This window comes from Scyliorhinus torazame, chromosome 16 (genome assembly GCF_047496885.1).
Source record: "Scyliorhinus torazame isolate Kashiwa2021f chromosome 16, sScyTor2.1, whole genome shotgun sequence".
Taxonomy (NCBI): domain Eukaryota; kingdom Metazoa; phylum Chordata; class Chondrichthyes; order Carcharhiniformes; family Scyliorhinidae; genus Scyliorhinus; species Scyliorhinus torazame.
The window spans coordinates 49222912-49248457 of NC_092722.1; the positions used below are offsets into that span (position 1 = coordinate 49222912).

The window sequence follows — 25546 nt, forward strand, 5'->3', positions numbered from 1 at the left end:
TTTAGATTTGAAATTAATTTTCCAACATCTACTGCCCTTGTGGGAAGGAAACCTGTCATTGTCACCCAGTCTGACCACATATCTGCACCTACACTAAGATTGCCTGTTTTACCTCTCATAACATTACCCAATTCCACCTCTGCCTCAGCTCACCTGCTGTTGAAACCCTCATCCATGTTAGCTTTAAACATTAAGATTTTCACCAAATCCCGCTATGGCCTTTCCCTATAACCCATAACACTTTGAGATATCTCCACTCCACGATCTAGGCCTCTCGCACTGTACAGATTTTAATTGCTCTACCATTTGCAGCATGCATTCTAAACTCTGGAATTCCCTGCCTAAATTTTCTACTTCTATTTAATGTCTACCTGTGGTAATACAGCCCCTTTATGGGAACGGGCTTTGTGGTCCATGTGATCGGCTTGGGATCAATTGCGTGGGGAGCACGCAAAATCTAACCAATATAGAGAAAGTACGGAGCCCTGGGAGCAGGGATCCAGGCAATGTGGACCAGAGCTGTAGAGTTAAGTCCTATCCAGCATCACTCTAATCCTGTACATAGTTGCGTTTGGCTTCTGTTAATAAACCTTCTTTGTAGTTACTGGAAGTCTCTGGTATATTGTCTCGAGCCAGCACACTAACTCTTTGACCTCATCTGCCCTAAAATTTCCTTAAGTTACACTGTGTCAAATTTTGTTTGATAATCACTTTTCTAAAGTACCATGGGACTTTTTAACCATGCTAATTGTTGTTCTTATGAAACTCCAAATATTTTGATGAACAATTGACAATGGTTTCATGGTCATCATTAGACTTTTAATCCCAGATTTTTATTGAATTCAAATTTCACTATCTGCCATGGTGAGATTGAAACCCAGAGTATTACCCTGGGTCTCTGGATTACTAGTCTGGTGAAAATACTACTGCGCTACCACGTCTCCCCCACACCAATATAATTGCCACTTAATTGTTCACTGAAATAGTCTGGCCAGACACTCAGTTGTATTAAACTGCAATCAGTCCAAGAAGGTCCAACACCACCTCCTCAATACAACCTGGTATGGGCAGTAAATATTGACCTTGCATGTGACACTCATAACCCAAGAAGGAATTAAAAATATTAAATTCATTTCTTCGCCCACTTTTTACATGCCATTACAGCTTTGATTATTGCCCATATTGTGTTTCAACATTTTACACTTTTGTGTCAACTTGATATCAGTGATAGCCCTCTTGTCTGTCTATCAGAGACTATCTGCAGGATCCCCCACTTCGCCAGCAGCGCACCCATGCCTGCAGGTTTCCTGACGGCATGGTTGGCCACAATGGGAAACCCTCATGCCAGCTGCGGGTACGGAGAATCCCGTTTCCATCAGGGGCACACCGCGCTGGAAAACAGGGCTGGCGGAACGGAGAATCCCGCCCTATGGGTTCAAGCCACACTCCAAGCTTGAGTTCACAATCTTGCATTGCGAGAAAAGTCAGAGCAATTATAACTGATCTGAAAGATTACAACTCCAGTTATCATGTACATGCTTTCCACATTCAAACAGGCGAAAGTTGCTCTGTTCATGTTCAACTGCTTTGATTAACTCTGTTCATGTTCAGAAGCTCAGCATCTGTCTATCAATTAGTAACTTAGATGATAGACTGCTAATTGTATCAATTGAGGTTATTTACATATAGGTGGAGGGCATTGATTGGATGGTTCCTTGAGCACATGTGAAGAGATCTGAGGGTCGAGTGGAGTCAGAAGATAGATATCATTAATATTTTGTTCTGTGAATAAATCTAATAATAACCCTTTATTGTCACAGGTATGAAGTTGTTCCAAGCTCTGGTTTCTTTCTTCACCAACTGGCAATCTGGAGTATAACATAGGCATAGTGCATTTCACTAATGTTGATTTGACTCTTGCATTTTATTAATGTTGAGAATATATTATTTGGAAGTAACTTTTCTGGAATTATTAATGTGAAGAGTGTTAATGCTGGATGATTGTTTTAAATTTAGTTGACAGTTTCAACATTATGTCCTCCTCAATCAGGAATTGAAGGGTTGCATTCAAAGTAAAGCCCTCTCTTTATTGCCCCAATTTAATTTCTTCGTCCCAATTTAATTCCTTAGTCCTCAGAGTGGCCCGACATGTTCATCAATAAGATGTCTTCATTTTCCATAACTAGCTACAATTTTGGCCTCACTGAGCAACCTACCAATTTAGCCTTAAATCATGATCAGTGTGTTTGTACACTCCAGGAAATACAATGTGCCTGCCAAAGATGCATTTCATGCACTGAACTTTCTGGCAGCAGGAAAGGAAACCAGTCTGGCTTTTTGAATCAAGGATAGCATACTAATCCACCACCCAGATTATTCCACTTTCAGTACTGACTCACGGCCCACTTGACCTGTGTTGTTATTAAAGATCTTTAATAATAATCCTGTTTGTTCCTACCAGATCCCAGCTGTCCATGACTTTGGACTGTTCATGTCTTTGATAGTTGCTTGCTGTTGGGTGGCTGTTCTGTTCCTCATGCCAGCTGCACTCTGCATTTGGAGTCAATACATCTCACCCCTGGAGATATCCTGCTACTCCAGGTAGGAGCAATTTTTTTTTGTTTCTTCTGTATGTATGCGCCAAAGTGAAAGGTGGCAGGGTTGAAAAACATGAGCATAACTTTGTGGGTGTAATTTAAGAAGTCAGTATATGTTGTAATGAGGGAATAGGTTGCGTCCCTGCCTCTGAGCCATAAGCTCCGGTTGAAGTACTACTCCAGAATTTGATGGCCAAGGAAAGTTTGTTCATAACGTGATCAAACAGGTTGAGTATCAACCTGCAAATCCTTACGACACATGCTGATGCCAGGCGGTAAGAGCCACAGAGATTCCTGGTCAGTCAAGTGATGGAAAGAAAGTTGGAGCCTCTATCATCACAATCCATAGCTCCTGACTTCTCCATGCATGTAAAAGCGCACATTGCCACAGCAACGTAGGCTCCCTGAGTTATCTGTAACCCACCACCCAATGTTATAATATTAATCTGTGTGTTGTTAGATTCTAATTTCTATTCAGCGAATGATGCAGAAATATCTGAGTATATGAGCTATACAGACCAGGCAGGTTCCAAACCTGTGATGAATTATTTGGGACAAAATTGGGCAAAAATGCAGGACATGTGGTGTCATATCAAGTGATCTTTTAAAACCACCCCACATTCCGTTTCATGACTTTAATAGAACCTCTGAGGTACATTGTGGAACAAGTGTGTAAAAGCTATTCTGCCTTTATTTTTTACATCCCCATCCTTTCCAACTTCATTCCAAAAGGGTTCTAAATAATGGGATACAGTAGATCCCGGGGTTAAGTAGGAGTTAAATGGACTTCTGGTTTCATAGGTGAAGCATGCACCCTTCACGTTTCCTACATCCAGGCACAAAAGACTTCTCTTACTTTCCTCATGAGCACCGTGCTTATTCAAGTATCGACTACTTTTTCTTTTTTTAATGTTTATATTGAGTTTTTGGTTTACAGAGCAGATATATAAATATGAACACACATTAGGAGATGAAACAAAAACAAAGAGAGAAAGCAAAAGATAAAGTAAAACTAAAACTATTTATACATATATCGGCTTCACCAATTTACATACATACATCATAGTTTCCTTTCCTTATCCTCCTTGTAGTATTATAATAATAGTTATCATTGTCACAAGTAGCTTACATTAAGGCTGCAATGAAGTTACTGTGAAAAGCCCCCAGTCGTCATACTCCAATGGCTGTTCGGGTACACTGAGGGAGAATTCAGAATGTCCAATTCACCTAATAGCACGTCTTTCAGGACTTGTGGGAGGAAATCGAGATGGTAGCACAGTGGTTAGCACTGTTGCTTCACAGCTGCAGGGTCCCAGGTTTGATTCTGGCTTAGCAGTGGCAGTTGTGGTCCCCTGCGTTTCTCCTACCGGGTTTTTCTTTGTCTTTTCCTCTTCCCCTCTTTGATTCAGGTTGTTGCACCTGCCCCCCACCCCCGTTGTGTTTCATGCTTCTCTTGTTGGGCTTGGTTGAGTTCCATGTTTCCCTGACCCCCCTCTCTAAACCCCCCCCCCCATCTTCATTACTGTGTCGCTACTCCCTCCTGTTCTTTGGCTTCCTAGTTGTTGGCAACAAACAGGTCTTGGAACAACCAAGTGAATGGCTCCCACATTTTGAGGAAGCCTTCTTCCGACCCTCGTATGGCAAATTTAATTTTCTCCATTTAGAAGAATTCCGACAGGTCGGACAGCCAGTCTGCAGCTTTGGGTGGTGCTGCTGACCGCCAGCCGAGCAGGATTCTCCGGTGGATGATTAGGGCGGCAAAGGCAAGGGCATTGGTCCTCCTCCCCATGAATAGATCTGACTGTTCTGATATTCCAAAGGCTGCCACTCTCGGGCATGGCTCCAGCATTGGCCATTGCCTCAAAGAAGGCTACCCAGAACCCAACAAGTCTGGGGCAAGACCAGAACATGTGGTCGTGGTTGGCCGGGCCTCCTTGGCACCGTTCACATCTGTCCACCACCTCCATGAAGAACCTGCTCATTCAGGTACTAGTTAAGTGGGCTCTGTGTACCACTTTTAGCTGCATTAGGCTTAGCCTTGCGCATGTGGAGGTGGAATTAACCCTCTGCAGTGCTTCGCTCCAGAGTCCCCACCCTATTTCAACCCCACGTCCTCCTTCCACTTCTCCCTTGTCTCATCCAGATGTGTGTTAGCTCCCCTTAGCAGTCTCCCTACATATCACCACAGTTCCATTTCCCTAAGATGTCCGCGTCTAACAGGTCCTCTAAGAGTGATTATCGTGGTGGTTGCGGGAACGTCCTTGTTTCCCTTTGTAGGAAATGTTTGATTTGTAAATACCTGAGTCATTGCCCCCCGTCAGTTGGAATCTTTCTGTCAGTTCTTCGAGCGTTGTTAGCCTGTTGTTGTAAAAGTCCCAATATGTCAACATCCCCCCTTCCTGTCTCCAACTTTTAAAGGTGCCGTCCATAGTTATTGCAGATGAGGACTTTATTGGACATTTTGGTTAGTCTGAAATGCTGTCGTAGTTGGTTTCACGACTGGAATGTTGCTATTGTCATGGGAGTGACCTTTTAAGAAATGTTTTTGTCTTATCACATGACTTCAGTGATGTAATTGTGTGGGTGAAGCTGGGCTGTGGCTCTGGGTTTTTACTTTTGTTTTTGAGTTGGTTTTACTTTCGCTTTGAGTTTGAACTGGCTTGTACAGCACACAGGTACTTACATGGCAGGGGTAAAATCATAATCAAGAAGGTGGTTTGCCCAGGGCGAGGCTAGGCCATTGCACTTTGGTTGTGCTAACGCCTGCAATGTCCCCAAATGCAGGATACTCGACTGCAAAATTTGTACAGCACAGGTTGAAAAAGAAGGTTTTTTTCCTCTATCTGCATTTTAAAGCTGTTTATGGACTGCTTGATAACTTGAAAAGAAATACTTGTTTTCTGGAAGAAATTTAAACCTGCTGTTTTGTAAAGGACACAAGCATCCAAACCAGGTCTTGAGTGCTGTGTGCTGGGCCACACCTTTGAAAAGGGTTTTCTGGTTTATGAGATCTTGTTATTAAATTGGAACAACTTAATTGGGAATTTATTAACGGTTATACATAGAGTACTGTAGCTGTGTGGGGTATTTATGTTGGTAGTTGATAAAAATGCTTACTGTGAGTTTATAAAAATGTTAACTAAATTCGTAGAATAAACTTTGTTTTTGATTAAAAGTGCTTAAGGCCTCTGTTGAATAACACCTGAAAGGCAGGCCCTTGTGCTCATCGTAACCAAAATAAATAAATAGTTGTAGGTCAGGTGAACTCCATGATATACTTTGGAGTTTTCTAAACCCTGGCTTATAACACTTCCACCACTGGGCACGTTGATTATTTATTAGGCGGGGATGGGACAATTGCTGTGGCTAGGGCCAGGAGGGAGATCCCTCTGCATGAACTCTCCTGCATAAGCACCCACTCAGCTTCTGGCTCCTTTATCCACCCCTATATTCTCTCCACCATCGCTGCCCAGTGGTAATATTATAGGTTTGGGAGGGCTAGGCCATCCATTGACTCATTCTCTGCAGTAATAACTTTGGGATCCTTGCATTCTGCCCAACCCACATAAATACAATAATCAGTTTGCCCAGTGAGTTGAAAAAGGCTTTGGAGATGTAAATCGGGATGCATCTAAACAGGAAGAGGAACTTGGGCAATAAGCTCATTTTCATCATTTGCACCCTCCCCGCAAGGGAGAGAGGGAGTGTGTTCCATCTCTGCAGGTCCTTTTTTTTTTGGAAATCTTTTCATTGGCATTTTCTATATTTATAAACAATTGTGTCTATATACATCCACATTTTTCTTAACCGCGTTAATTTACTTTGTTGTACAGAGAGGTTTATCCTGTCCTTCCTTTAATTAACCCTGTATACATTTCTCCGCCCTCTGGCTTGGCCTATGGTCCCTTCTGTCGACGACCTCCCCAGCCCCCCCCCCACCCCCCACTCCCTTGCGTGCTCCCCCCTGTACCCCCCCCTCCCCCGTTGGCTTCCGCTGTGCTTTTGCGTTACCCCTCTCCCTCCTCTTCTCCTCTTTTGTGGCTTTCCCACCTTCATTCTGTCTTCTCCACCCCCGCCCTCCCTCTCCCTGGTTTGCGCATTCCTTTGGTTCCTCATCTATCTTGGTTTTTTCCCAAAATCCATCTTTTTCTTCCTCTCTTTCCTGTAATCTTAACTCCTCGTTGCTGCCTCGAACAGGTTTTGAAACAGGCCGACAAACTGCCCCCATGTATCTAGAAAGCCTTCCTCCGACCTTCGGATGGCATAATTAATCTTCTCCAGGTGGAGAAATTCTGAAAGGTCTGCCAGCCAGTCTACGGCTGTGGGTGGTGCTGCTGAGCACCAGCCGAGCAGGATTCTCCGGCGTGCAGTTAGGGAAGCAAAAACAAGGGCATTGGCCTCCTTCCCCATGTGTAGTACTGGCTGTTCCAATACGCCAAAGATTGCCACAATTGGGCATGGCTTCACCCTCACCCCCACAACCTTGGACATTGCCGCAGGGAAGGCTGTCCAGAACCCAGCAAGTTTGGGGCATGCCCAAATCTTATGGCTGTGATTGCCAGGCCCCTCTGGCACCGTTCACATTTGTCCTCCACCTCCGGGAATAACTTGCTCATTCGGGTTCTGGTTAGGTGCGCTCTGTGCACCACTTTGAGCTGTATTAGGCTGATTTTGCGCAGGAGGAGGTGGAGTTAGCCCTGCTCAGTGCTTCGTTCCAGAGTCCCCACCCCACCTCTGTCCCCAGTTTGTCCTCCCATTTTCGACTGGTCTCGCCCTGTGGTGTCCAAGCTCTGTCCAGTAACTGTCCGTATATTTTCCCACATAGTCCCCCCCTCCTTGCTGCTTGTGCCTATCAGGTCCTCTAATAGTGTGGTTTCTGGAGCCTCAGGATACCCTATTGTCTCCTTGCATAGGAAACGTTTTATTTGGAGGTGTCTCATTTCCTGTCCATTTGTTAGTTTCCACTTTCTTGTCAGTTAGTCCAGTATCGCCAGTTTCTGCCCTACGTAAAAGTCCCTGACCGTCAGAGCGCCCTACCTGTCTCCATCTTTTGAAGGTGTTGTCTAGCATGGCTCGAGGGAATTTGTGATTGCCGCAGATGGGGGCCATGGGGGACATCTTAGTTAGCCTGAAGTGTTATCTTAATTGGGCCCAGGATCTCAGTGTGGCTGCTACCACTGGGCTCGTTGTGTATCTTGTTGAGGAGGATGGGAGTGTTGCTGTAACCAGGGCCCGGAGGGTCGTTCCTTTACAGGAGGTCTCCTCTATCTGTACCCACTCTGAGTCGGGTTCATGTACCCATCCCCTCACTCTGCCGTTGCTGCCCAGTGGTAATATTGTAAGTTCGGTAGAGCCAAGCCCCCTTTGATTTTCCTTCTTTGCAGCGTCGGTTTGGGAATTCTTGGGTTCTTACCCCCCCACACACAAACGCCATGATTAGACCGTCTACATTTTGGAAAAAGACCTTGGGGAGGAAGATCGGTATGGATCTAAACAGGAAGAGGAACCTCGGCAGCACGTTCATCTTGATCGTTTGCACTTCTTCCCGCCAGGGAGAGTGGGAGTGAGCCCCACCTCTGTAGGTCCTTTCTTACTTCCTCCACCAGTCTGGTCAGGTTCCAATTCTGGATCTGTGTCCAGTCTCTGGCTATCTGGATCCCAGGTAATGGAATCTATTCTGGGCCGTTTTAAATGGTCCAGCTCTGCGCCTCCCCCATTTGGGTTCACTGGGAATGTCTCACTTTTGCCCAGGTTAAGTTTGTAGCCCGAAGAGGTTCCAAACTCTTTCAGGATCTGCAGTATTGCCTTCAGTCCCTTCTGTGGTTTCGAGACATAGAGGAGCAGGTCATCTGCATCGAGTGAAACTCTGTGCTCTCTGTCTCCTCTCCGGATGCCCTTCTAGCTTTTCGCATTCTGCAGGGCTATCACCAGGGGTTCGGTCGCTAGCGCAAACAAGAGTGGGGACAGAGGGCAGCCCTATCTTGTTCCTCTCTGTAGCTGGAAGTATTCAGAGCTGGTGGTGTTAGTTTGGATGCTCGCCTTGGGAGCGTTGTACAGGAGTCTCATCCAGGCAGTGAACCCCGTTCCTAACCCCGTCCCTCGAGGAGGTACTTCCATTCGACTCTGTCGAAGGCCTTTTCTGCGTCCAGGGAGACGATCACCTCTGGTGCTCTCTCCCCGGGGAGGGTCATTATTATGTTCAGCAGCTGTCTGATGTTCGCGATGAGCTGCCTACCCTTGACAAAGCCCGTTTGGTCCACCGCAACCACCTCCAGTCCGCAGCCCTCCGGCCTTTTGGCCAGGACCTTTGTTCAACAGTGAAATGGGTCTATATGATCCGCATTCCGCCGGGTCTTTATATTTTTTGAGTATCATCGAGATTGTGGCCTGCATAGGTGCCAGAGTCCCCCGTGTTAGCAAGTCCGTGAATATGTGCCTTAGGTGTGAGGCCAGGACTGACGCAAATTTTTTCTAAAAGTCCGCCGGGAACTCATCGGGTCCCGGTGCCTTCCCCACCTGCATGGAGCTGATGCTCTCCATGATTTCTCCCACATCTGATGGTGCTTCATGCTCCCCCCTTCTGTCTCCCCCACAACTGGTAGTTCCGGTCCATCGAGGAACTGCTTCGACCCCGCGTACCCATCAGGGGGCTCGGAGGTGTACAGTCCCCGGTAGAGGATCTCAAATGCCTGATTGACGTCTTTAGGTTCTGTTTACGGTCTGCCTGTGCTATTCTTTACCTGGGCTATTTCTCTCGTAGCTGCCTGCTTTCTCCGCTGGTGAGCCAATAGGCGGCCAGCCTTGTCTCCGTGTTCGTAGAAGGTTCCCCCGTGTCTGGCGCAGTTGGTACTCTGCTTTCTTGGTGGATAGCAGGTTAAAGTCCATTTGCAGCTTTTTCCTCTCCACCAGCAACTCTACGGTTGGGGCCTCGGAGTACTTTCTGTCAACTACCAGAATGGAGTCCACTGGCTCCTGCCTGGCCACCCTCTCTTCCCTATCTCTGCTTGCCTTGTAGGCTATGATCTCTCCTCTAATCACGCCTTCAGTTATCCCAAAACATGGAGGGTGAGACCTCCCCATTTTGGTTGTTACTAACGTAATCGCCTATGATCCGCAATGTTTTTTGACAGAAGGTCTTGTCGGCCAGAAGGTCCGTGTCCAGCCTCCATGTGGGGCGCTGGGCATGGCCTGTTTCCAACCTCACATCCATGTAATGTGGAGCATGGTCGGAGATAACGATCGCGGAGTATTCTGCTCCCGTGATCCCTGGAAGAAGTTGATACGGGTGTACACCTTGTGTACTTGCGAAAAGTATGAGAATTCCTTTTCTCCTGGGTGCAGGAACCTCCACGGTCCACTGTCCAATACGGTAAAATGATATAGTGTAGATTTATTTGTTCTTATGGGCAGCACGGTAGCATTGTGGATAGCACAATTGCTTCTCAGCTCCAGGGTCCCAGGTTCGATTCCGCCTTGGATCACTGTCTGTGCGGAGTCTGCACATCCTCCCCGTGTGTGCGTGGGTTTCCTCCGGGTGCTCCGGTTTCCTCCCACAGTCCAAAGATGTGCAGGTTAGGTGGATTGGCCATGATAAATTGCCCTTCGTGTCCAAAATTGTCCTTGGTGTTGGGTGGAGGTGTTGAGTTTGGGTAGGGTGCCCTTTCCAAGAGCCGGTGCAGACTCAAAGGGCCGAATGGCCTCCTTCTGCATTGTAAATTCAATGATAATCTATGATTAATCTAGGACAAAGGTTCGGCACAACATTGTGGGCCGAAGGGCCTGTTCTGTGCTGTATTTTCTATGTTCTATGTTCTGCCCCCATCTGCTTCATAAATGCTCCTAGTTCCCTAGCCATGCCAGTCTTTCTCCCTGTTCTGGAGTTTGATCTGTCGGTCAGTGGGTCCTGCACGCAATTGTAGTTGTCCCCCATAATCAGTCGGTGTGTGTCAATTTCTGATTTCTTGAAGGGCAGCACGCTAGCACAGTGGTTAGCACAGTTGCTTCACAGCTACAGGGTCCCAGGTTCGATTCCCGGCTTGGGTAACTGTCTGTGTGGAGTCTGTACGTTCTCCCCGTGTCTGCATGGGTTTCCTCCGAGTGCTGTGGTTTCCACCCACAGTCCAAAGATGCGCAGGTTTGGCGGATTGGCCACGATAAATTACCCTTAGTCCAAAAAAGGTTGGGTGGAGTTACGGGGATAGGGTGGAGGTGTGGTCTTAAGTGGGGTGCTCTTTCCAAGGGCCGGTGAAGACTCAATGGGCCGAATGGCCTCCTTCTGCATTGTAAATTCTATGATATTCTATGAATGGCGGGGATTTCCGCCATAGTCTTCTTTATGAATTCTGTGTCGTCCCAGTTGGGAGCGTACACATTTACCAGTACCACCTGTGCCCATTCCAGGACACCACTGACCATGATGTACCGTCCCCCTAGGTCCGTAACTGTCTTGGTTTCTGTGAACCTCGTCCTCTTGTTAATTAGTATTGCAACTCCCCTAGCCTTCGTCCCGTAACATGAGTGGTATGTCTGTCCCACCCAGCCCTTCCTTACCAGCAGTCTCGGGTTTCCCCACTCAGGCTTCTCTCTCAGGTGTGTCTCTTGTAGGTAAATTATGTTGGCTTTTAGGCTTATTTAGTGGGCGAAGACTCTGGATCTTTTCACGGGGGCCGTTGAGTGCCCTTACGTTCCAGGTAGCAATCCTAGTGGGGAATCTCTGAACCCAAGGTCCTGCGGGACCACCCATAAACCTGTTGGACGGGCCTCTGCGCTCCGCGGTTTCCCTTTGTTAGGGGGCCGTCCAAAATGGCCGCCGCTCTCGCCGTGAGCTCAGACCCAGCGCTCCGGGGTTTCCCTTTGTCCAGGGGGCACCCAACATGGCCACCAACTATGCGTACGCCATGTGGATGCGTCCCTACACTCCGGGGTCTCCCTTCACCTTGGGGTCCTCCCGGGTGGCTACTTGCAGCACCGTCCTGGTTCCTTCCCCTGCTCCATTCCTGCCGAGGCCTGCGCCTGTTCCGTTCTTTTTCTCGATATCAAACTTCCCTTTACTTCTTTTCTGTCCTGCACTCCCCCTCTGTCCCCTATTCCCCCTAGCCCCTGCCCCTCTGTCCCCCTGTGTTCTTCCCCCCCCCTTCTACCCACCCCCCCCCCCACACACTTTTTGCCAGCCGCTCCTTCTCCCCTGAGAGGTGCGCCACGGCTCCCCTTGCTTTCTGCCCTTCCGTGTTAGCCCTCCTCGCTAGTACGGTGGCTCCCCTCCCAGTGCTTGTCTTGCTCTGGCCCTGTTTTACCCTCCTCCTTTCACCCCTTATCTCGCCCCTGTGCCTGTTTTCCTTACTCTCGCTCTCCTTGCCCTGCTCCCCCTCATAACATTGAGTCCGAAAACGAGGAAGCACAGTCCCATGCAAAAAATCATATGCATAAAGTTCATGATATTATTGTCTCTGTTTGCGGTCTGACCTCCACTCTCTGTTTTGTTCTTTTTTTCCGCCCCTGCAGGTTTCATCGTTGCCGCGATTGCTCTTCCTACAATTTGTTTGTTTTAACGAACTCATCAGCCTCTGCTGGGGTGTTAAAGTACAGTTCCTTGTCCTTGAATGTCACCCAGAGTCTGGCCGGGAATAGCATCCCAAATCGCACCCCACTTTTATAGAGCGCTGATTTCGCCCTATTAGACTCGGACCTCTTTTTTGCCAGGTCCGCCCCAATGTCCTGGTCAATCTTTATCTTATGCCGTTCCCACGAGCATGATTTCTTCTGGCGGGTTCGCCTTAAGATTTTGTCTCGATCCTGGAACCGGTGCAGCTTCACGATAATCGCCCTAGGCTGTTCCCTGGTTTTGGGCCTGGGCCAAAGCAACCTGTGTGCCCTATCCATTTCTGGGAGGTTTGGAAAGCCCTCCCTCTCCGCTAACTTGCCCAGAATTTGGGCGATGTAGCCTGTTGGGTGTCTACCCTCTATCCCCTCTGGCAGGCCCACTATTCTGACGTTCTACTGTCTGGACCTGTTTTCCTGGTCCTCCACTTTCCCTGTTAGGCTCCCCTGGGCTGTCACCAACCTTCTCACTTCGGTTTTCAGAGCTACGATCCTGAAGCAACTTTCTCCAACTCCAGAATTGTTTTTTCCTGTGCCTCCACCTTCCTTCCCAGGCCTTCTATGGTGCGCTGCATTGTGTTTATCGACTCCGACATCATCTCCTTCATCATCATGTGGAGCTCCGTCCTGATCACCTTCATGGCGTTCAACTCCTTTTTCAGCATGCTTCTCCATTCGTCCCCCTGTGCAGAGGGGGTGGCGTGGTGTCGCCGTGTCCTACTCCTGCTCCACTGTTCAGTTTGCTGGCCTTTCCCCCTCCTGGTTCGCCTGAATCTCCGCTTTGCCTCGTGTGGCCGTGTGGCCACCTGTCTGCTCACCCGCTGTTCCTGCCCCTTTCCTTCGCTGCTGCTCCTAATATCTCGCCGTCCCCTCGGATTGTTATTGCCAGGCATATTCCTCTCTTGCATCTTTCGTATTTTGGTGGATTTGGGTGGGCTTTTTAAGCTGAAATTCCCAGTAAATTGCCTCTGTTGGGTCCGCTTGGGAGGAGAGCCACCTGATGTGCAGCCGCTGAGCACATCGCAGCCACCGGAACTGCAGGTCCCTTTTTAATTCTTCCATCAGGCTAGTCAGGTTCTACTTGTGGATCCCTGTCCAATTGTGAGCAATTTGGAACCCCAGTAGCGGAATTTGTGTCCGGCCTGATTAAACGGCAACCCCTCGAGCTCTGCCCCCCCCCCCTTGCGGGTTCACAGCTTTTGTTCAGGTTAAGTGTGTAGCTCGAGAAGGCTCCAAACTCTTTCAAGAATGTTATGGTTAATTCCATTCTGCTTCGCGGGTCCGAGATGTTGAGGTCATCCTCAGCCTCATATAGCGAGACTCTGTGCTCTCTGTCTCCTCTTCTGATCGCTTTCCAATTCTTTGCCACCCTAAGCGCGAATCCTAATGTGCAGCCTTCGCTTTGTTAAATTCAGCCCGACGCTTGGCCAGGTCAGCCCCAACGTCCTGATAGATCCGGATCTTGTAACCTTCCCAGCTGAAGTTTTTGGACTGCCTGGCCCAACGCAGGATTCTTTCCATGTCCTGGTAACAGTTTTGGGCTCTGGTCAGAGCGACCAGTATGCTCTGTCGATTTCTGGTGGGTTGGGGAAACTATCCCTTCCCACCAGGTTACCCAGCGTTTGGGCCACATAGTCTGTGGGGTTCCTACCTTTGATCCCTTCTGGTAGGCCCACGATTCATTGGTTCTGCCGCCACTACCAGTTTTCCTGGTCCTCAACCTTTCCTCTCAGGTTGTCTTGTGTCGCGACCAGCATTGCCACCTCCTTTTCCAGGGTGACGATCCAGTCGTTCTGGTGAGTTGCAGCCCTCTCCAGGAGCGAGATTCTCCATCCCGCCCCGCCACATTTCTGCCCCGACCCGCCGGCGGGATGCTCCGTTACACCGGCCGGTCAATGGGGTTTCCCATTGTGGGGCAGCCCCATGCCGTCGGGAAACCCCCGGGCGCCGGCAAAACGGAGACTCCCGCCGGCGGAGAATGACGCCCCAGATCTTTAATTGTTGCCTCTTGGACCTCCAGTCGCTTTTTTGCTTTGTCCAGGACCATCTGCATGTTCACCAGGGCTTCGGCCATCGCACCGCAGCTTGTATGTCCGATTTTGTTTCCTCTTGGTGTTCCTTCAACCCTCTTGAGAGGAACATCCTCCATCCATCCCCTGGTGTGGGAGGGCTTCTCGTGCGGCAGGTCGGTTCCTCTCGCTCTGGCGAAGTCCGAGTTTTGCCGCCTCGTGTGCCGGTCGGTTCAGTCGTTTGCTGTTTGTCTAGGCGTTTTCCACTCCCGGTTTCCACTCGTCCTCTGGACTAGCTGTTGTTTGACATCCTTACTTCTTTCTTCATTTTGTTAGTGGTGCGGAGATGATTTATATCGTTTCCAGGCGTTTTTCAAGCAAAAAGTGCCTATTTTTAAGGCTCGCGGGAGGAGAGCCACTTGATTTGATTTGATTTATTATTGTCACATATATTAGTATACAGTGAAAAGTATTATTTATTTCATGCTGACAAACAATGCATACCGTACATAGGGAAGGAAGGAGAGACTGCAGAATATAATGTTACAGTTATAGCAAGGTGTAGAGAAAAGATCAACTTAATACGAGGTAGGTCCATTCAAAAGTCTGATGGCAGTAGGGAAGAAGCTGTTCTTGAGTCGATTGGTACGTGACCTCAAACTTTGGTATCTTTTTCCTGACGGAAGAGAGTATGTCCGGGGTGCGTGAGGTCCTTAATTATGCTGGCTGCCTTTCCGAGACAGCGGGAACTTTAGACAGAGTCGATGGATGGGAGGCTGGTTTGCGTGATGAATTGGGCTACATTCACAACCTTTTGTAATTTTCTGCGGTCTTGGGCAGAGCAGGATTCATACCAAGCTGTGATACAACAAAAAAGAATGCTTTCTATGGTGCATCTGTAGAAGTTGGTGAGGGTCGTAGGTGACATGCCAAATTCCCTTTGTCATCTGAGAAAGTAAAGTCGTTGGTGGGCTTTCTTAACTATAGTGTCGGCATGGGGGGAACCAGGGCAGGTTGTTGGTGATCTGGGCACCTAATAAGACTTCTCAGCACATCCCCGTCCATCGGCTACTTTTTCTTAGACAAAGCTCTTCTCCCTGTGGTAGGTGCCGCTGAATATTCAGCCATAATTATATCAAACTGCATGCCCCATTTCCTTGACTCGATTCTTACACCCATTGAGGTTTGAAATTTTGCAAGTCTATATCCACCTACATAGATGATTTTATTAAAGCAAATAAATCTGATTCCACCATCCCTTCAGTATTGAGGGGAGACCCTTAAGGCAGTTCTTCGAGGAAACATAATCTCCCATAATGCATATACTATCAAACAAAGTAAATTGAAATAACAAGAATTGGTGGACTCAATTTTAGAAATAGACTGGAAGTATTCCATTGCTCCCACCCCCAAGCTGTATAATAATAATAATCTTTATTGTCACAAGTAGGCTTACATTACACTGCAATGAAGTTACTGTGAAAAGCCCCAGTCGCCACATTCCGGCGCCTGTTCGGGTACAGAGAGGGAGAATTCAGAATGTCCAATTCACCTAATAGCACGTCTTTCAAGACTTGTGGGAGGAAACCAGAGCACCTGAAGGAAACACAGGGAGAACGTGCAGACTCCACACAGACAGCGACCCAAGATGGGAATCGAAACTGGGAACCTGGAGCTGCGAAGCAACAGTGCTACCCACTGCTGTATGCAGGTAGACTAAAGCTGGAGGCTCAATTTGACTTACTCTCCACCAATAAAATTGTGCGCATGTTACAACGGTCAAAGGGGACCTCCTTTGAACATGGGGACAAAGGTGGTTGCCTCTTGACACATCAGTTCAGGTGCCAGTCTGCTTTCTGATTTACTTCCCAGATACATGAGTCCTCCCATAACCTCACTGCCGACCACTCTGATATTAATCTGACCTTCGCTTCCTATTACCGTACCTTCTATAAATCCGATCCTTCTTCAGATGGTGCGACAATGCCGAACTTCCTCAATAATCTAAACATCCCTTCTGTAGGTGCAGAAAGGAGTACAGACTTAGACGATCCTTTGCGCCGCTATGGAATAAAGAATTGCTAACTTGATGCAGAGCGGTAAAGCCCCAGGCCCCAATAACTTCCATATTGATTTTCACAAAAGGTTCTCCACTCAACTTGCACCCTGCTGCTAGACATGTTCATTGTATCATTGGTCCCCAAACCCCTACATTAACTTAAGCCTCTAATTCACTCATTTTCAAAAAGACAGGGACCTGAAGAGTGCTGCTCTTATCGGCCAGTCTCTCTCCTAAATGCAGATATAAAGTTTCTAGCCATGGTGTTTGTACACCGTTTGGAACCATGCCTCCCTGATATAATCCCTGAGGACAAAATTGACTTTGTAAAGGGTCACCAATTATCCGCAAATGTACGGCATCTCCTCAACATTATACTTTCTCCAGCTGCCTCGACTGCCCCCGAGGTGGTTCTCTCTCTGGATGCGGAGAAGGATTTTGACCGAGTCAAATGCGATTGTTTGTTTGCAATCTTGGGTCAGTTTGGGTTTGGCCAAAAAATTAACTCACAGATCCATTGCTTTCTTTACACCTCCCTTACCGCAAGTGTGCACAATAACTCTTTGCATTCAGGGAAGGGAACCTGGCAGGAATGTCCCCTGTCCCCCCTGCTCTTCACTTTAACAATAGAACCCTTATCAATAGCCTTGAAGTCATCCATGCTGCTAGAGGGTATCCTCTGAGCTAGTGTGGAACATTGTGTATCCCTGTATGCTGATGACCTTTTTTACATTAGAAACCCTGCTCCTTGTGTTGACAACATAATGAACATTCTCAGCACCTTCGGCTCATTTTCTGGCTATAAACTGAACATTAACAAAAACAAGTGTTTTCCAGTTAACTCCAGCGCCAAACGAATCCCCCCCCCGCCCCCCCCCAGGTGCTCTGTCATTCCATATATCTGGTGCCAACATTCGGTACCTCGGCGTCAACAGAGCTCTTTCACTCCTGACCCTTCATAGAATAAATTATTCGAGCCTGGCTGCCACGTTAAGGTGGATTTGCACCACTGGAATTGTTTACCACTCTCTGGTAGAATTCATTCCGCAAAAATGAACATTCTACCCAGATTCTCGTTTCTTTTCCAATGCCTCCCCTTCTTCCTACCAAAATCGTTTTTGACATGGTTAATAAGATGATGGGTGCAATTTTCCAGCCTCATTGCGCTCTCGCTCTCGCAAAACGAAGCTGGTGAATAATGGTAGAGGCCGAAAATGAGAACCGCGCCAGGGTTTAGCACACTGGGCTAAATTGCTGGCTTTTAAAGCAGACCAAGGCAGGCCAGCAGTTCAATTCCCGTACCAGCCTCCCCGAACAGGCGCCAGAATGTGGCGACTAGGGGCTTTTCACAGTAACTTCATTGAAGCCTACTTGTGACAATAAGCGATTTTCACTTTCACCAAACACTTTGCGATGCAACTGGGCCATTCCCGTAGGCAAAAATGCGATCACGCCGTACCGTGGCAAGAAACCAATTATGACAACTTAAGCCCTATTTCCATACAATTAACAGGAGTGACCCCATAACCAATGGCATCCCATCATTCATCGGCCTCCCCAGCAAATGGTCACGCTGGCGCCGATTAGTACTCCTTTTTAAAACATTGAACCTTAGCTTCTGCAGGGAGCTAAGGAAGTGAGTAGCCATCGTCGCTCACAAGCAAAGAGCTTGCCAATCCAGTGCTCGTGGGGGAATGGGGGACCCTTAGCCATGGGTAGGACCCTCCACAGGGGTGGGCCGCCATGGGAAGGTAGTGGGGAGACACTGGGGGGGAAATTGGGGATAAGGGGGCAACCCCGAGTGGCACCACCATGCCAACCCCTGGATCGTGTGCACCTTGTCCTTGGCCTTCTGCCCCACTGACCACCTATAACCCCCAGCGACTGCCTAGGCCCTGGCTGTGCGGCTGAGGCTATTGCTAATAGGGAATTAGCAATCGTTGGTAAGTGAGCACTTCACACAACTCAAGTGGATTCCCGTGGGTGGGCGGGGAAGGTAGCATGTGGGAGTCATTGCCTAGCATCCCAAGCAGACTGTGATGCCTGGACACTGTGCTTGAATACTGCGGGAGGCAACACCACACACGCTGCAGCCAACATCCGAACACTCAAGGGATGGGAATGGGACACAGCTCCAGGGACATGTCCACACCCGGAGCGTGGGTCAGTGCCACGGGGAGGGGACCAGCGCCTGCTCCAGGTGATGTTATGAGTGGGTGCCTGGGGTACAGGGTCTGGGACCCGGTGAGGGGAGCCTACTGCAGCCAGGGGTGCATTGGCATGAACGTTCCGGGTGGGGCGGGTGGGAGAGGGACGGAGATCAATGGGGGGAATGGAGGGTCCTTGGGTGGGAACCACCGCTGATGTCAGTCTAACACCCTTTCCCAATGCCTTACAGAAATTGAATGTTATGGCAGGGATTTTGGACCCAGAACTTTCCCTATTTGTGCTGCTGCTAGGCTGGGCAGCCAGATGCCGGAGACAGCGGCAGCAGTAGCGTCAGCAGATGCTCGAGTTGACCGACCATGTGCCAGAGCCTGCCCCATGCCCTGAGGTCCTGGCCAGCCAGCAGGCCAGGGAGGAACCCAGAGGAGGTGTCCCGAGACGGCCCAGAGTGTACAGGCAGCGTTGGTCCTTCGAGCAGATGATAGACATAACGTGCCGCAGGAGGCTCCGCCTCAACAAGGAGACGGTGCGGCATCTCTGCCATGACCTCGTGGACTTGACACCACATGAAGGAGGCGGACACCCGCTCCTGGTGCCCGTCAAGGTCACTGCAGCCCTGAATCTTTATGCCTCGGGATCATTCCAGGGCTCCAGCGGGGACCTGTGTGGTATCTCGCAGGCCATAGGCCACGGGTGCAGCCAACAATCATGTATGCCCTGTTTGTCCGGGCGGAAAACTACTACATCTTTGACATGGACTAAGCCCAGCAAGATGCTCGGGCAGCAGGTTTCTCCGCCATTGCCGAGATGCCCTTGGTCCAGGGAGTAATAGATGACGAGGATATGGCCCTGTGTTCACTGGGCCATCTGGGGGTGCCCTACGTTAACAGAAAGGGATTCCACTTCCTGAACATACAGCTTGTGAGTGACCACCAGATGAAGATAATGCATGCGTATGAATGCTGCCCAGGGAGTGTCCACAATAGCTGCATCCTGGGGCAGTCGGTCATCCCTGGCCTCTTCGAGGTGCACCCCAGGATGGGCGGCTGGCTCTTGGGGGATAAGGGGTATCCACTGAGGACCTGAATAATGACGCCAGTTTGGAGGCTGGAGATCAAAGCATAGACCTGGTACAACAAGGCCCGTTCAGCCACCCGGGCTGTGATTGATTGGTGCATCGGACTCCTCAAGATGCGGTTTGATGCCTCGACCGCTCCAGTGGTGCACTTCAGTGCACCCCCTGGAGGATCACCCGTTTTGTGGTGGTCTGCTGTACCCACCACAACCTCGCACAGTAGTAGGGCGACGAGCTTGATGTTGGTGATAAGGAACATGTGGCCACTGAGGAGGAGAAGGAAGAGAATGATGAGGGGGTGCTGGACCAGCAGGGGTTGGAGGATAAACCCAGGGAGGAGCCGAAGGACCAGCCGGAGGCTGCAGGACAAGCGGCAGCGGCGAGGCCTTCATACTTGTCCGATTCATTTAGGATGTAGCCCGTTCCGTCATCGCTACATTACCCATGATCCACCCCCATTTCCCACCCTCCCAGTGTCTGTGTAACATCACTCCAAGGTGCTGGGATTGTGTTGGCACCGTCAGTGGGTCACTGTCGAGGACAGGAGGCTGGTGATAACCCGCAGAGAGCTGAGCACCAGTGCTCTTCAATCTATGCCATAGTCTGACCCCTGCATGTCTGCTGAGTGCTTGCTCACACCTATCACCTGCACGTGATGTGCCTGGCGTTGAGGGGGGGGGGGGGGGGGGGTATCTTTGTAATACATCAACCATGAAGTCCTTCCTCTTTATCCACTGAAATTAAAATCAGTATGAGAACCACATGCAGTTCTTATTAAATGTCATTCTTATTGTTAAATTTAACTGGGAAGTAGTAATTCATGATAGCCAAGGTCACTTATCACATCTGTTCGGAACAACTCAAAGTGCTTCAGGTTCACTGAGCTACTTTCAAGTGCATGATTAAATACATACATACATTTTGCACAGAGCTGGATCTTACAATTGGCAATGGGATGAATGAGCAATTACCTTTTTTATAGTGGTTTTCATTTGAAGAAAGAATAGTTTGAAGGAGGCATTCTGACCAGAAAACTCAGAAATGTCTTTGCTATTTTTCTGACAATGCTGTAAAACCTTTGATCACCTAAGCAGGAGAAAGGATCATTGGCATCACATCTTCAAAGGGACAAACACAATGTAGCACTACCTTAGTCTAGGTTTTGTACTCAAGGCTGGCCTTAAACAATACCGAACTTAAACATGAGGATTTGATCAATTGAGCAAAGCTGGCATTCATGTTTAGTTATTTACTTTCTTTAAACTGTTACGTAAAACTGTGCACTAGTTAAAGTGCTATACTCAAAACATTTTCTCCAGCAACGAGTAGCGGGCATGAACATTGGCAGAGTATAGCAATGGACCCATTACTTAACACTAACCACCTGTTTAAATTTCAGGCTTTAGAAGAGCAACCGATAGTGCATCTCCAGAAATATTTTCCTATCCTCCAGTTGACATTCTTCTAAGCTGACCTCTCGAATTGTGCATGTGCAGTTGTTGGATAAAAATTAGGGAAAGCTTGCCTGTGATGGAATTAAACATGAAGCCAGGTCCATATTTTGCTGGTTCTACCTCACAAGCAACTTTCTCAACTCCTCCACTGTCTCTATGTTGTCAGACTGTTGGTCTGACATTCAGTCCTGTAATTTCCTCCAATTAAAATTGGGAAAACCAAATTCATCACCTTCAGCCCTCACGCTAAATTCTGCCTCCTCGCCAACAATCTCCTCTCTGCCACTGTTGAGATTAAATTAGGTTGCTTGCAAACTGAGTTAATTAAGTTAAGCACCAAACCCGAGATCCTGTTCTTTACAATTATCACTTATTTCTATCTTCCTTATACTGCACGTTCCCTGTTCCTGCCTTAAGTCATCTACTGGCGAAACCTCATTGATGCTTTTGTTGCCTGCAATAATATACTGGCTGGCCTCCTATCCTCCACACTCCATAAACTTGAGATCTTCCAATACTTCTCCTTGTATTCTCACCCAACCTGCACCAAGTTGTATTCATCAACCAACTCTGTGCTTGCTGATCTATACTGGTAACTAGTCCACCAGCGCCTCAATTTTAAAATGATCATCCTCGTGTTCAAATCGCACCTTGGCCTCGCTCCTCCCTAACTCCCTTCAAAGCTCCAGCAGCATCCAACCTTTCAAGAACACCCAACTCTGGATTTGTGCATTTTTCAATCTCTTTGCTCCACTATTGGTGTTCAGTGCCTTAAGTCATGAAAGTACTCAAACACTGGAAGTCCCTCCCTGAACATTCCTATTTGTCCACCTTCTCTTATCCTTTAAAGCATTCTTTAAAACCTCTTTGGTCAAGCTTTTTGTTACTTGTCCTAATATCTATTTTGGTTCAGAGTCAATTTTTTGGCTGACTGCCTTGGAACATTTTGCAGTGTTAAGGACGTCAAGGTTCTATATAAATGCAAGTTGTCAAAATATAAGTTAAATAAATTTTAACTTCGGGCGGCACGGTGGCATAGTGGGTAGCCCTGCTGCCTGCAGCGCTGAGGACCCAGGTTCAATCCCAGCCCGGGTCACTGTCCGTGTGGAGTTTGCACGTTCTCCCAGTGTCTGCATAGGTTTCACCCTCACAGCACAAAGATGTTCAGGTAGGTGGATTGGCTATGCTAAAGTGCCCCTTAATTGGAAAATAAAATTGGATACTTAAATTTTTTTTTTTTAATTTTAACTGTCCCCAGAGATAAACTCTTCTGCTCAATTCTTCAAACTACACAACAGCTAACTTGAAAGATTATAAAATGACTGAAGCTATCATTGCAGAAATCAAGCAACATGTTCATTTGTGAGAAATTGATGAGCACTAAACCGTCCACGTATATCATCTATATAACTGTTTACCTGAATGCAAAGAATAGTAATCTTGAGCACTAAGCTTGAGTTTTTAGAAACCAGAAAAGCACTTCAAAAAGTCAATAAAAATGGAAAAAAACAGAATATGATAATTAACTAGTCAGGATTATAAAAAATATTTATAAGCTTTTATAAGTATATAATGGGGGAGAGTAGATAAAGTAAAATTTGGTTCTAAAGAGGCGGAGGACAAGAAATTATAATGGGTAATAAGGAACTTGCAGAAACATTCAACATATTTTGTGCTTGTCTTCACAGTAAAAAACACAAATTATATATCAGAAATAGAGGATAACCAAGGGGCTAATAAGAATAAGGAATACAACGTCATTCATATCATCAGGGAAAATGTATTGGAGGGACTTGATGGACTAAATTCTGACAAATCCCCTGGAATTGATGGCCTACATCCTAAGGTTCTAAAAGAGGTAGCTGCAGTAGATGTGCTTCATTACAATTTTCCAAAATTCCCTAGATTGTAGAACAGTCCCAGCAGATTGGAAGTTAGTATTTTCAAGTTTCACAAATTGATTAGACGTTTTTGAGGATGTAACCAATCAGTTGGGAGAGCCAGTAAATGTGGCATACTTGGATTTCTGAAAGACATCCAACAAAGTAACACACAAAGATTAATACAGAAAGGAAGGGCTCCATGTCTTGGCGAAATGTATTAACATGGCTTGAGAGGAAACAAAAGGAAGGATAAATTGGGCATTTTCTAGTTAGTAGTCTGTGACTTGTGGAGTACCGCGACGATCGGAAGGGACCTCAGCTATATTTACAATCTATATTAATAACTTAGACAAAGAGACAGAGAATAATGTAACTCAAATTTCTGACAATACAGAACTAGTTGGGAATGTAAACTTTAAGCAGGACAAAGAGGCTGCAAAGAGATGTAGGCAGATTAAATGAGTAGGCAATAAGGTGGCAGATGAAATATAATGTGGGCAAGTGTGAGGTTATTCACTTTGGTTGTAAGAATGGAAAAGCAGTATTTGTTTAAAGGTGTGAAACTTATAAATGTTCAGAGGGACTTTGGTCTGCTCGTATAAGAAACACATAGTTAGCATGCAGGTACAGCAAGCAATTAGGAAGGCAAAGGGCATGTTGGTCTTCATTGCAAGGGGAGTGAAGTACAAAAATAAGGAAGTATTGCTGCAATTGTAAATTGGAGGTGGTAGAGGTTGTCCTATGATAAGAAGTGTTGTACTTGGGGCACATATTCTCTCGCATTTAGAACAATTTGAGGTGATCTCATTGAAGCATAATAGATTCTGAAGGGACTTGACATGTTAGATACTGAGAGATTATTTCCCCTGGCCAGGGAATCTGTGATCACAAAGACACAATCTCAAGATAAGAGGCTGATCATTTAGGACTGCGAGGAGGAGCAATTTCTTCACTTAAAGGGTTCTGAATCTTTGGAATTCACAACCCCAGAGGACTGGGTATATTTAAGGCTGAGTCAGACCGATTTATGGTGTCTTCGGAAATCAAGGGATATGTGGAGTTGGGCCAAAGTTCAGCCATGATCATGTTGAATTGCAGAGCAGACTTGAAGGGCGGTATGGTCTACTCCTGCTCTTATTTCCTATGTTCTCAGATTGAACTATTCATGAGCAGTTGTGAGTTCTGAGTGCCTTTACAATACCCTGCAGAAAAGACCCAAAGTTTGACCGGGGTTGAGTTGCAAAGATGAGAACGGGGGGTGGGCAGAAGAAGACAAGCCGGGCAATGTGGAAGAAAGGTTGTGCAAGGAGTGGGGTGGGGGAAAGATAAACAGTCGGGAGCTATGTGGAAGGAAGGCTGTGCAAGGAGGGGATGGGGGGTCCAATATTAGGGGGCTATGTTGAAGGAGGGCTGTGCAAGGAAGGGGGTGGGGGAAGGGCAAGACCTCACAATGGCAGGCAGAGGGGCAAGGCGGTGGATGAAGAGGACGAACAATGGAAAGCAGAGGTAGACCAAGGGGAGGGAAGCTGGACCCTGATAAGGTTTGTTTTGAAAACTCACCACTATTCTTATTGCTTCACTGATTATTTTTCCTGCAGTTTTAGTTGGTAGCTTCACCCAAACTTCCTCTGTATTATCAATTGGTTTTAATATCTTAATTTTACTACCTCAATTTATTTTTATCAAATCATTTCCTGCCATCAGATTCTCATTTCCTTATACTGCTAGTAATTCTCTTAATCTAACTTTTGATCCAATATCTTTATTCTCCAAAGCTCCTTCTTCAATGTATTTAACATTCTAAACATCGTTATTTTTGCTGGTGACATTCATGTGCTCATCGGGCACTAGGACCCTGCGGAGCTATGCAGTGTCAATTTCAATGCTCGGTTTCAAAGTGATTTCCTGCAAGCAGCTGGCTGCTGGCCAGTACAAACTCTTTATCCGTTTATTCTAAGACTAATTTAGTTCTAAACATACTGATTTACCTTAATACTGATCACATTTCTACCTGCCATTTATAACTTCCAATTAATGTGAAACTTGGTTTTGCAAAATATAACACTTTTTAAAAATACAAACACCAAAGGAAATTCACAATTCCTTATTTGACATACACGCATTCATTCATCCACTCAGATCTTGGATTTCTACTCTGTAGGGTTTCACAAACCCTTATTGAACACACACACATTTATCCACTGAGATCTTGGATCTCTATTCAGTAGGGTTTTAGTTACTTTAACAAAAATTGAGACCGCTCCATGCTGACAAAGTTTCACTTATGCAGGAGTTTTTTGCCTCTGCTAATTTCTTTTCCACTCTTGTTTCATTGCTTCAACTCTCTTGACCATGTTTCAGAGCAAGAGGATTATTCTAATTGCCATTTTTCGGAATTCTAAGTTCTGTTCCTGGTTGTCCCTTTCAGTTGCAATCTGAAATTAAGGATAAGTACCCTTTCTGGGCCCTATCCAAGGCTGACTAAGGCACTATCTTCCTGTTTTAGTTAAGGGTCGATTGGTGATTGGTCTCTAAAGATTCTAGGCGTCCCCTATTTCTCTAGGCTTTAACCTCACAATCTGCCTTACTCTAAGGATGATTTATTTTTTGGCCTCCTTTTACCAGTAATGGATGCAAGATTTTTAGTGCTGTCACCAAGATGTCTTGCAGACTTTTACTCAGGGTCAGCATCTTCTAGTCTGCTGA

The 25546-nt window shown here is 47.1% G+C and overlaps 1 protein-coding gene and 1 non-coding gene across 5 annotated transcripts in view; both read left to right on the forward strand.

Annotated features, from left to right (window-relative positions):
• disp3 (dispatched RND transporter family member 3) overlaps positions 1–25546 on the forward strand; it is an 876012-nt gene that overhangs the window by 599608 nt on the left and 250858 nt on the right. For all 4 annotated transcript variants that reach the window (XM_072478461.1, XM_072478460.1, XM_072478462.1 and 1 more), the window contains one exon: positions 2462–2601. In XM_072478461.1, the coding sequence (XP_072334562.1) occupies positions 2462–2601 (140 nt within the window). The remainder of the gene's footprint in view (positions 1–2461; positions 2602–25546) is intronic.
• Positions 5273–5439, forward strand: LOC140393438 (U1 spliceosomal RNA). The gene has a single exon (XR_011935619.1). It is a non-coding gene; the product is annotated as a U1 spliceosomal RNA (small nuclear RNA).